We start from the raw sequence: 13,577 nt of genomic DNA, 5'->3' as shown, positions 1-13,577 counted from the left end.
CTTTGTTAAAGTTATTACCTAAGAATGATTATTAATGGAAAGGGAAAACACCCCAGCTTATAGCGAATGGATGTGGTCCCCACGCCATATCAGTCTCAAGGGTTGTCTGACCATATTTCACCATGATGATCAGAGCAGGTTGATGAAGAGGGGGTCCCGGGACTGGGTTGGCACGGTGGCTAGGAGATGTTAAGGAGGTCGTGGGTTCCATCCCGACCCTGACGCCTGCTGCTGTAGAATTGGAGTTTGCGTCTCTCTCTGTGGTGAGATGTTAACTCCCTCGCCTGGTACGCAGGAGGTCGTGGGTTCCATCTCGACCCTGACGCCTGCTGCTGTAGAATTGGAGTTTGCGTCTTTCTTTGTGGTGAGATGTTAACCTCCTCGCCTGGTCTACAGGAAGTCGTGGGTTCCATCCCGACCCTGACGCATGTTGTATATTTGTAGTTTGCGTCTCTCTCTGTGGTGAGATGTTAACTCCCTCGCCTGGTACGCAGGAGGTCGTGGGTTCCATCCCGACCCTGACGCCTGCTGCTGTATAATTGGAGTTTGCGTGTCTCTCTCCCCGTGGTCGCGTGAAAATGTATCCCGGTCCTCCGGGTTTTTCCTCCACATAATCAAGACGCGTTTAGAGTAATTGGCTGCTATAAATTGCGACGTGATAAGCCACTTCGTTGAGCTGTCATTTGTGGCCAGGTTGCTTCTGAAAAAGAGCTACATATCATTGGGCCTTACCTGGTCAAATAAAAAGTAAAAAAATAGTAAATAGTTCACCGCACCCCTGCTGTACTAACAATACTACTGAAACAATACTGCTGTACTAACAATACTACTGAAACAATACTGCTGTACTAACAATACTACTGAAACACCCCTGCTGTACTAACAATACTACTGAAACAATACTGCTGTACTAACAATACTACTGAAACACCCCTGCTGTACTAACAATACTACTGAAACAATACTGCTGTACTAACAATACTACTGAAACACCCCTGCTGTACTAACAATACTACTGAAACAATACTGCTGTACTAACAATACTACTGAAACACCCCTGCTGTACTAACAATACTACTGAAACAATACTGCCGAATTCAATAATACACTTGCTAGTAAGCATGAAGGGAAAATATGTACAAGGAGGCTTAAATAAATAAAGGGGTTGACAGACCTAGAATGTTACGTTATTAAGATGGCAGATACGTTCTAGCTCAAAAGGTGATGACTGCTTAAGAATGTCCGTCTAGTCTCCCATAGTTGTGGCTCAAGTACCTAGCAAGGTGGAGAAGGGGATCCAATGGGATGGAGGGGAATTGAGCAATTGATCTGTCCTCGGGCTAAGAGAGATGACGTAAGAGAAGATGACTTAAGAGAGATAGGTGTTCTTTTGAAAGTTATATGATGCTGGGCCACATGTGTAAATTTCAAATTCATATGACAGGAAACAGTTAATTGCTACACGATCAAGCTGAGTTATTCAAAATTACTTTTAAAAACATTCAGAAATTAATTCAGACATGGAATCACAACACAAGCGCATAATTGCAGTACACGCCTGTCATGCACACAAAAACGCCATTTGATAGTCAAATATTTAAGCAGAAGAGTTTATTTTTTCATTTTTTTGTATGTTTGTTTAAAAAGTATCTACAGTCATACATTGACCATGGAATGCCTACAAATGAGCACCGCTAACTTAATCCTGCGGTACAGCTTTAGTTTTAAAGGTCAGGATTTCTGAACTTTATAGAGTCCTCTTGTTTGCAATACGTTTTTTTTTATTTGTGAATCACGCTTCAAATTGCAGCTCAAAGGCATTAATATGCCCTCCGCCTTTCTTAGAAACCCGAAATAATTGTCACGTTCAAAATGCCTGACCTTTAAAAATTATATAAATAAATAAAAATACAGTGTTCCCCTAGCCTTCAATTAAGCGCGGACCTATGTCATCATTAATCAAGGGTAGTGAATACGTATATTCTTAAGTATTACGGTACAATAATATTATACAGTTCTTTAATTGATTAGACACAAACATACACACACACGAGGCTTGTTATACGCATAACACAAAAACATTCCACCAATATGAACAACCTGGATTAGTTGGATTCAAGAATGTAGAATGTGCCACTCCGTATTTTTCATCTCAAGTTGGGTTAATGGCACCTGGTATCAGTAACACAAAGCATGATCCAGACAACTCTGCATTGCTTGGACTGGGCTGGGCAGCATACTTCTCCGGGAAATGAAGCTTGATTATTATGGACTGTCTGCCACACAACATACAGTGTCAGCATTGCGATGCACACATTCCAACCTGTTTTTTTTATTCGGCCACAGTCCTGGTTTTCACGTCTGTCAATGTTTCTCTTTTGCCTTTACAAGCAACTGTCTTTGCGGCGGGTCTGTTAATTGGTAGACTTGGAAAGTTGACCTGCATCAAGGGGATTGGGAGGATTAGAGTAGACAAACCACTAACCCCGTTCTAGAATCTGAAGCCAAAGGATTGTATAAACGTTTTAATAAACACATTCCTCCCCATCGTACATCATGCGATGTTTACCAAGCAAGCAATGTGACGTTTGAATGGTGAATACTGCACTGGTAGACATTTAAATATGGTCCAGATGGAGAAGCCTGAGAAATGGCACTCGAGAATCTGTAGCTGTGCCAAGTTGAATTCATATCGTTGAAATCTGTCTAATTTATATGGCTGCTGCATATCGTATGACAGTTTCTGTGCCATGTTAACAGCCCAAGTCGCCATCAGCCACAATTGGTCCAGGTGACTGGGCACCCAGCCATTTGGTCAGTAAGCCGGCCCTGGAATTCGGCCACTGCAGACTTGGCACAGCTTGTATCCGCAGAATACTGTTGGTAGTTTGATGGCCCGACAACTCCCAGTATCCCAGATAATCCCTGCTTCTAAAATACTGTCTACCACTGCCTGACCACAGCTTTGAAGCGATTCCCCTTAATTGTGGCAATGTTGCCATCCTCGTGACAGTGTGCACAGGTGGCTGTGCTGTCCACAAAACTGTTATTCACAATGAAGACATGTTCTTTGAGGCCTTGATCGTGGTTGTTTGTGTCTGGGGTTGTTAAATGATATATATCAGTTAACCGGTAATTGTTTTAAGAATTGATTACCGATTCCGAAAGTCAGGAATAGCTCAAATCGCACGGCACCAGCAGCAGACCTCAGTCACCGCGTGGTACATGTGTCCTTGTTTCTCTTTTAAGAGGTAAAGGTGCAGCCCTGCTGGCCAAACATTGGTAAAGGTGAAAGTACCCACACTTTACCCCACCACACGCGACCTGGACAGAGGCAGTGGGGGAGGGAGGAATTTAAGGAATGTGCATCCCTGTTTAAACTTCCTTGCCGGGACATGACGTCAAACGAGCAACCTCTGGATGGTAACGTCACGGCAGCTTCCTTCGTTTCTGAGTTCAACATTTTAAATTGTTATTCATTTCAATATGTGCGGCAAACCGGTCACAGTTTTGACCATTTGTCATGCGATTATTGGTCTTGAAAAATATAACAATTCAACAACCCTAGTGGGTTGTTAACATGTTTTTGGCAATCGTGGTGGTAGTGGTGGTGACAGATACAATGTAGTAGTAGTGGAAACACGAGCATTGATGGTAGTGGGTTCTTGTTTACATCTTTTAAAGTACATAGAGATGTACGTACAGCTTTCTGGTAAGGTGACTGTTTTGTAAAAAATGAAAATAACTGATCAGTTTAGCTGTGATCAGTGTTGCAAATTTTCCAAGGTTATCAAAGCAATGTTAAACTACAAGTGTAGTGTATGTGGAATTTGACTTTGCTGATTTGCAGAAAGCTTGTTTTAATGGCCTGTTATTTTAAGGAATTATTAATATCCACAGCAGATGGTTAATTTCACGGATCTGTTAGCGGGCCAGCAATAGAGCTGCGTGTACCAATGCAGAAATTGTACAACCACAAATGGTGATACTAAATTATCCCTTATCCAAATAATTTGAGGCGTCAGTGAAGCTTTACTGAGCAGAGGTAAAACTATCACGCAGCAATACACATCATTGCACTTATCATATACTTCAGTTACAATTTCCAATGGCAGTACTATTTAAGGGTTTGTATACAGGCACAGCCAAAGCACCCATGCCCTTCCCTGGTAGTGATGGTGTGAGGCTCAGCACAATGAACACTGGGCCACGAGTCGGCTTGTGCCAATCTTTGACTTCAGACCACCGAGCCACTTATGGATGTTTAACGATGAAATCCGAATCGCCAGAAATGTCGTGAGAAACGCACAGCGGGTTCCAGCGACGTGGAGCGTGGGGGAAGCTCGCATGCACTGCTGCGTCAAAAGCCCTTCTGGGTCTGATGTCACCGAGTGCGCCCTGTTCTCTACACTTAGTCTTGTTTAAAAAAAAAAACGTGTTTGTGTGTTGCTACCGCTGTGATTATCAACACCATTCCCGTTTCGATATTTTTAATATTTGGGTCGGCGTCTTAATCGAGCGGAATAACCAATTCAGCGGCGGAGAGAATACAGCAGTCAGGGTCGCCTAACTGTGATAAATCCGAGACGTAACGTCTGTGGTGTGAGGGTGTGTCTTGTTCAGTGGACGATTGGGGTGTTGCTATATATATAAAATACACGAGGTTCCTCCAGGGTAGGAGCACTGAAATTTTGAATGAGGACCCTAATCTTATATTAAAACATGATGCATGCACGGTGGATGCTGTTGCATCCTTAATGCGTCTCTCTGTGGCACGCTGCAGTTTTTTTTCCAATTCCCAAGGCACATTTGCTTTCTGGAATTGTATTGTTTCAAGAAACCAAAGTTTCATAACCATAACTGACTACTCATGGATACTCACATTCCCCGGAATTCTCCTTTAGGTTTGCGTGTTAGATTTCAACGCATTCCTTGTTGTGCTATTTACCGTCTTTTTTACAGCCCACCATGGAGATCGTTACAGCGAGGGGACATGTGGTGGTCTGCATGCTGCTGCTGCTGCCGCCGCCGCTGATCTCCTCTCTGTTAGGGAAACAAACTTCCGGATGCGAATATTGGCAGCATGTGCCGTCGTGTTCCGAGTCCTTAACAGGAGAAGGGCATCTGTACATACTCGTGGAAATTTGAAATATAATGAAGTATCTTCTTTTGGTGATAGTAGAATTTCAACCAGACCCTCGTTTCACCCATGTAATTTACTCCCTTAGATACAACTGATTAGAATATATATTTTTTACCATGAATACAGTTTCGGCAAATGCAGTTTTACGTGCAACTCACAAAATGCACTCATCTACATAACTGAGTTTAAATTACACTATTGAAACGTGTCATATGCCTCATCATTCTGCAAATTCATGTTGACTGCATTCATGGTGAAAATATCTAGTGGCGTAATTAAGATATTAATGTTATAATTAATGCAAAGTTAATATGTACATGAGCTCATAATACACCATTAACATGCTTACACAATCGTAGGCTTTGACGTGTTTAAAAAAGTGTTCGGTGTGCCTCAGCATGTGCCTACGTTATAAAGTATTCACACATATATATACATAATTATATATGTGTACAAATATGGTTTTATACAGCATATAATTATATATTTATACGTAACAAAATATGTTATGTGTACAGGGCAGAGGTGGGACAAAGTCATTGTTATGCAAGTCCAAGTCGAGTCGCAAGTCATCAAATTCATGACTCGAGTCTGACTCGAGTCCAAGTCACATGACTCGAGTCCACACCTCTGGTACAGGGTGTGTCTTTTAAAAGTGTACCCAAGTAATATTTAATAATAAAATGTTACTTGGGTACACTCTTAAAAGTCATACCATCTATATGTCGCAAAGACGTTAATGTCGAAGGACATGCGTAACATTACACACGCGAACATAGGAAAATAAAAATAAGAAATTCCTTAGCCGCTTATATGAGATTAAATGTGAGGCATTCATTTGGAGCTGCGCACGTGTGCTTGATCGGCGTGTACCAGTGTGTGTTCAAGTCTGACTCGGGTATCGTCGCATCTGTGTGTACCCGAATATGTGTACACGCATCGTGTGCATCTCAGAAATAAATTGGTACAATATATATGAAAGGCAAGAAGTTGCATGAAACGCCTTGGTTATATTTTCGCACTTATGTTGTTAAAACGACGTGGGAAATTTTCACTTCAAGGAGGCCAAATTCACGACTTGACAAAACGGCTCGAACACATCACACTGCCGGATTGCCCCATTGTCGCGAATGGAGACATTCCAATGAAAGTGCTCCCCATGTCGCGAAAATGTCACGGAAATGTGCCTCTCGATGAAGACACTCTCGACAACAAGGGAATTGTGCCTCAAGTGTTTTATACAAGCGGCCCATGGAATGTGCCTTGTCATCCCAAGATTCATCATTTATTGTGATGTCAAACTGTCCTGCGAGTAATTCTTTCAGGCCAGGGTGAAAATTATCTGGGGGCACCTCGAATGGCGAGGCAGCACTTATACATGCGGCCATTCGGACTGAGCTCGGAGGGCTGACCCGTGGTCACACCGCCACATGGTTATAGGTAGCACACAGATCTTGTACAGCTGCATCATTCATAATCAAGGTTTTTGGGTTTGATCGCTTTATTATGTGTCGCAACCCTCGACCACCCGACACGGCCAATCAGTAAAAAATGTGTCACGTTAACAAAACGCCAATTAGTTACTTCTTCAGCCCACCGGTGTGTTTGAAGAGTGAATCCACAACATTTAGCTATATTATCTTAAGATTTTCACCACTATGCGTCAGTGTCGCAGCCCAAACCTTTCTAATTTAAGTCACTGCCAATAACAACAAAGTACAGTAATAGCTCAAAATGACTGGTACGTGTGGTTCTCCTGGGTAAATGTGTAATTATTATCATATGTTGTAAAATAGGTAATGATTCTCAATCGGCTCTCATGCAATTAGATAAATGGCATTGAATACAGGCTGCTTATATTTGTGTGCATTCTACATTTTTCGTTCATTCCTATGAAGCCAAATATTGCCTTATGGTTGTATGACAAAAGAGCTGAATAAATGTCACACCTACCTTAATCCAAACCCATACACACACTCCAAACACACACTCTACACCCCTAGATTAATTCTCCCAATACTTGTCTGATTTACAAATGCGACTTCTGCAATGTACTTTCTGTTCTGCAAACCACGTTTCTTTCGCTATTGTGATACATTTATCATTCATGCAGGGCTCCGAAAAAATCGAAAGAAATATTTGTTTTAAAAAACGGGAAATGCATGTTCTGCGTTGTGCTTGTCTAAACAATACGAAACAACAGCTGCCCTGTGGTGATCCCCACATTCACTCTCCACATGTCCTCCAGCACAGGTGGTCTCATAAGAAACCAAATACTGTGTGTTTGCTAGGTTGGTATATATATGTGTGGTTTTTTTCGTATCAAAGTGCACCGTCCACTGGGAGGCTGGACATTAGTCACCCTGTGGTTTCATTTGCAAAAATTGGCCGATGTTATATGGGTGCCATGGCCCCAATGAACACCATATGAAAAGAAAACACCGACTTTCAGTGATGTAAAAAACATATCCTCGAATATTATGTCTTTCCTTACGAAAAGCATTGCTGTAGCAATGCACTCTCACCTGGTTAAATAGAAAGAAATAACGTTTTTAAGAACCCAGTAATAAGTGCGACAGTCAGGACACATTAATTATGCCCAGCCAGTGTTCATAAGATAGAGTGTTAAGAAACTAACAATTTACGAAATGATTAAATGGGGAAGTGATTTGTGTAGGGACAATAAAAAAAAATCGTAATCAATAAAAAAAAGATTAAGTTACAAGCACGTGTTCAGCAAGGTGCAAACATATTTCAACAGGGGCATTTTGGTGGCAGACATTTTGTTGTTATAATGCTGTTGGTATAGTGCTGTTGGTATAATAGTCCCTTGTATTAGTCTCAGATTATGAAATGAAAGAAAGAAAACCCTGCACCACAATAACTAATGCTGATATTTAACCAAAGGCCCAGTGTCAGTGTTGGTGGATCGATAGGAACCACTTTGTCTACCAATTTTCAGTGGAAAAATGACAAAGTTTGTGGAAACCTTTTTGGGTTTTTTTTTCTGAAAAACATTGGCAGAGACAACTTTTCAGCAGGGACATAAATTAGGCCCCTGGTGCCCGTTATCAACAGGCCTGCCTTGCTAACAACAAACATTACTGTGCCCCACTTATAAATACTCAATTAAAACATTAAGGTCAATCATCCACACAGCCACATGGCAAATTTACACACTGACGTCAGCCTCACGCCATTTTGCCTGGGAATCGCTATTAACGGACTACCCTGAATTTTTTGCTCACAATCGTCAAATTCTGGAGTTCATAAATCGCTCGTCTCTTCGAAATTTTCTGTCAGCCAAGTTACACAGTGTGGTTAGAGCGCTAAACTCACAAGGTCGTGAGTTTCAAACCCAGTTGTGGATTGGGACAGTTAATTGGTCATACTTCCTCCATGGATAACTAAAATGCGTATCACTGTGGGAAGTTGACAGTGGTTGTTCTATGAAAGGGCGAGCCCCGACATAGTGATGGAATTTCTCACCACTAGCTGTTCGAGTCAACACGTGCCACCCTATGTTCACTTAACCAGAGAGACACTTTGATGAAAGGATTCCATAACAGTAAGAATTATATCTTTTGAATGCATGATGATAGTGTTATACTTTGAATAGAAAGTTCGCCTAAGAAGAAGTCTTTGAAATCCAAACTGGCGTTTATAAATTCAAATGAAGCCACTGCAAGCCCATTCCAGTTATGTAATCTTCTCTCGCCTGCACATGCTGTGTGGAAGTATAAGAGCAGAGTTACAATTCGTGATCTCGTTAAGATTGAAGTCATGAGCTGGTTCTAAATTGGGTCACAAAAAAAACCTACTTGTATTGATTATTCGCAATTTAAAATAGGAAAACTGTTTTGTCCAAAATGCAAACAAATTGAAAAGAGCGATCACTGTCTTATAGCGTTTGAGAGATTGTAATACCAACATTCTTGCCCAAGTGAAAATATTTTAAATGACCACGTGACGTCCTCTTTAATCATCCTCACATGGGGAGCAGAACTCCTTCTTCCTTAACGACATCTCTTGCTCATTACGAGTGAGCAACATACAACGAAGAATCCACATCATATATTTAAGTAACAAACAAAAATCTACAGGGCTTATGTCTCCCACGTGACAAACCACTCGGTGTTCGAACATGAAAACACAATTCTATACATTGATCAGACATTTCCTCGGGGGTTTTTGTTTGTTGCCTTGGTCTATACCTGATCATTCGCGATATCCACAGCTCATGTGATACACCTGCTTGTATACGTTTTGTTCATTTCCAGGCCAACATTCGCGATATCCACAGCTCATGTGATACACCTGCTTGTATACTTTTTGTTCATTTCCAGGCCAACAGCACAATAACATTACTTTTGGAATCACAATGAAACGACATCGTACCGACAAAAGAGACCGATTAAAGTAAAGGTCTCTTAAAACATTAACTTTTAAAACGGCACAACAGCTCTGCATAGCGTAAGCTAAATAATGATACAGTTTATAAAAAGTGAGCCTTTTTTATTAAAATACCAACTTGTTCTTGACCCAATTTCCCCACACCGATTGAGAGCACCACAGTCTCAAATGGCTTGGAATTGACTGGAGGGTACAATTTGTCCTGCATATCGAGTTCAATTGTGGCAAATATTAATTTTTTCCATTCCCCAGATGCTGCCCATTATGATTTGCGACGTCTTGAACCTGCAAGCTCTGTGACGGGAGCAAGCAGTGTGTGTCGTCCGTTTCACTCTACGTCGCGTACTTTAAGTTTTAATCCGCGATCACCAGTGGCAACCAATTCACGTCTCTGTTAGAAAATAATAATTGGTGCTGTCCCCTCGAATGCCTGGGTTTTCTCCAAGCACTCTGGTTTCGCCAGGAAGATGCTCAAATTAGGAACATGCCAATTATCCTAAGCAGGGCCCTCTTGAAAACTAGTCGTGGGACACGGCGACGTTTTCCTGGGCGAATAAAGACATTATTAATGTTGTTGATCAAGAAAAGTGGCAATACATAATTGGCAACAGTGTATGTTACAAGACATATAAACACCCACCTTGCCTGTACTTACAATCCACACGCACCCACGCGCACACGCACACACACATGCGCATGCGCGTACGCACGCACAGCACCCTTATATCTTATTCCTTCATCCCCTTGCACAGAGCCAGGCGGCCACGGGCGGCAAGAGCAGCGCGAAAAGCCGGCCGCTCGGCGATAACGTCAACAGGGCCGTCGCCATCGTCGCCGCCGCTCCCGCCGCTGACGATGACGACGATGACGATGAGAGGCGAGGAACATTCTTCTGAGAGCCCGGGCTCTCGGTTCCCGACGACTCGAAGTCTGGCGAGCATGGCTCCTCCATGCAGCCGCTTCCAGAGCCGCTGCTGTCATCGCCTACGCACGCAAAAAAGACGAAGATTCCCCACGGCGCGTTGACAGGCTCTTGGGGCAAGTGCCGTTATCGGGTAGCACCGATGAAGGAGCGCATGGCACGTGGAGGGGGTGGGTAGCCAGCACCACGCCTGGCTGCTTTTGTCTCCCCAGTGGCGATGTTTACACACCGCACCAAGGGCAGGCCCAGGACAGTTTCAGATAAACATCACTGATGTTGGCCAGAGTCACCAGGTTCATCGCGCCGCGCGCTAACCACTGCACTACCGCTTCCCCCACTAAGCCACCTCTACGCGCACACAGACAAAGATCCCACGTGTAACCTTACCAGACTGTAGGAGCAAGTGCTGTTTGCTACGCACACACAGACAGACAAAGACCCCCCCCCCCCCCCCCACCGTATAGCCTCGCTGAATACATCATTTGTAGGAAACACGAGGGAGCTCAGAATCACAATTTACATTTATATTGGAGGAATCCGATGAGCTGTGAAGCTCTTCTCCACAGAGGTCCAGCGAGACGTCCGGACTCGTTGGCGGGCGCCGCTCCTCAAGAGGGGCCGGGCGAGGTGCGAGAGTGGCGTGGCCGGCGGCGCCACGGACCCACACGGCGGAGCCTCACCGTTGTCCTGGAAGTCGACGTCGTTGCCGCTGTAGGCGTTCCTGAGTCGGTTGGTCGCGACGCGCAGCGCCATGATGTGCTGCCGCACCAGCGCCGACGGCCTCGTGATGTCCACCTCCACCTCCGGGTTGTTGATCTGGTTCGCCAGCCCGTCCATCATCACGTCCGGCAGGTAGCTGGGGGAACACCGCGGCGGGCATCACGCCGTCAGCGGGCGGCAGGGGTCACGCAGCGGTGTAACGCTCGCTCCTCGCGGCAAGAAGCTCCCGAGTCGTACCGCGGTAACGCGCTAAACCGCTGCACTACTGGTCACCCCCCCCACAGTACATGGACAAAAAAGACAAAGATTCCCCATATAGTCTGAACAGACTGTTAGGGCAAGTGCTGTTAGCGAGCACCTATGATGACCAACACGGCACACGAGGGGGTGGGTGGTCAGCAACACGCTCAACTGCATTTGTCTCTCCAGTGGCGATGTTTTTACACATCGCACCAGGTACTCATTTGAGGCCGAGTCTACCTAGGGGGAGGCCCAGGACCGGTTCAGATAAATCGTCACTGTTGTTGATGGCCATGAGCGGGAATCGAACTCGCTGCACCGGGTTCGTCATTCAGCACGCTAGCCGCTTCACTACCGCTCCCCACAGTACAAGGACAACACCCGCACACACACTCACGTGCTTGTACACATGCACGTGATCATGCACTCGAAAAGATGAACACCACACGAACACCGCCCACAGAGCCTTCCGACTATTGGGGCGAGTGCTGTTTGTGAGCACTTACTAAGGTCCACTTAGCACGTGGCACCATGCCCGGCCACCTTTAGTGCTTATATTTTACACGCTGAACCGGTTCATCAGTGAAGGTCGAGTTGACCTAGGGGAGGCCCAGTACAGCAGCACTGATACCACTTGCAACTGATGCAAGCCTTGGCCGGTAATCAAATCAGGTCGCTGGGCTCATAGTGCAGTGCACGAACCTTTGCACTCCGCCTCCCCCAACACACACACAGACACACACGTACGTCCATACACGCTCACACATGCACGCACGCACACACGCGTCATTACGCCGGCAAACATGCACATGCAAAGACAAAGTTCCCCCGTGTAGCCTCAACAGCCTGTTGGGGCAAGTGCTGTTAGCGAGCACCTATGAAGACCGGAACAACACACAAGGAGGTGGGTGGCCAGCACCACGCCCGGCCGCCTTTGTCTCCCCAGTGGCGATGTTTACACACAGCACCAGGTACTCATTTGAGGCTGAGTCGACCGAGGGGAGGCCCAGGACCGGTTCAGATAATCGTCACTGCCGTTGGCCGTGAGCGGGACTCAAACTCAGGTCGACGCGTTCGTAGCGCAGAGCGCTGACCGCTACACTCCACAAACATGCACACACAGACACACACACACAACGTATACACGCACAACATGCAAACGCACAACCAGCCCATGAAAACTCAAGTCAATTACGACGGACGCCCCCCGTATCGATTGGAGAAATAAACGTTGCGAGACAGCGCGCCTCCAACATCCCCACCACCCCCTCTCCTCCCACCTGACCCCCCCCCCCCCGCCGCCAGCCGTCCATCGGCCCGTCCAAGCACATTTTTTTTTCCAAGGGGTCGTTGGATCGTAAAACTTTTGGGGAATCAATTGTAATGGCACATTCGAAATTACACGCCGCGGTAACGGGCTGGAACAAGCGAGCAGCGGGTTGTGGAGCGAGGGCGACGTGGAGTTAGTGTAGGGGGCGGGGGGCGGGGGCTGAGTATTGAACGCACTGGGGACGTGGAGCCTACAGAGACTTTGCCCAATTTCATAATTTATTTGCGCGATAATCAATTTAGGAGTCCGTGTGTGTGTGGGTGTTTGATTTTTTCTTTTTTACATAATTTATATCGGGGAGGGGGTGGGTAAGATGAGTGAGTTTATTGTTGATGGTCCCCGCCCCGTCGCTAATGATTGCAAACACACAGGCACACACAGATACACACAACACAGACACATACAGATACACACAGACACACACAGATACACACAACACAGACACATACAGATACACACAGACACACACAGATACACACAGACACACACAGATACACACAGACACACACAGATACACACAGACACACACAGATACACACAGACACACACAGATACACACAGACACACACAGATACACACAGACACACACAGATACACACAACACAGACACATACAGATACACACAGACACACACAGATACACACAGACACACACAGATACACACAGACACACACAGATACACACAGACACACACAGACACGCAGACACACACAGACACACACAGATACATACAGACACACACAGACACACACAGACACACACAGTCACACACAGACACACAGACACACACAGACACACACAGATACACA

The 13,577-nt window shown here is 45.1% G+C and overlaps 1 protein-coding gene across 1 annotated transcript in view; it reads right to left on the bottom strand.

Annotated features, from left to right (window-relative positions):
• Window positions 1–1,596: 1,596 nt before the first annotated feature.
• LOC144732546 (glypican-6-like) overlaps window positions 1,597–13,577 on the bottom strand; it is a 117,831-nt gene continuing 105,850 nt past the window's right edge. Inside the window, exons 9-10 of the mRNA XM_078613971.1 lie at window positions 11,159–11,334; window positions 1,597–10,540 (exon numbers count right to left, since the gene is read on the bottom strand). Of these exons, the coding sequence (XP_078470097.1) occupies window positions 10,293–10,540; window positions 11,159–11,334 (424 nt within the window). The 3' untranslated portion in view covers window positions 1,597–10,292. The remainder of the gene's footprint in view (window positions 10,541–11,158; window positions 11,335–13,577) is intronic.

The sequence above is a fragment of the Lampetra planeri genome, chromosome 43 (assembly GCF_965212315.1).
Source record: "Lampetra planeri chromosome 43, kcLamPlan1.2.h2, whole genome shotgun sequence".
In the NCBI taxonomy this organism is placed as follows: Eukaryota; Metazoa; Chordata; class Hyperoartia; order Petromyzontiformes; family Petromyzontidae; genus Lampetra; species Lampetra planeri.
Note: the sequence above shows the minus strand (reverse complement) of the source record. Positions and strands in the feature narration are given on the sequence as shown.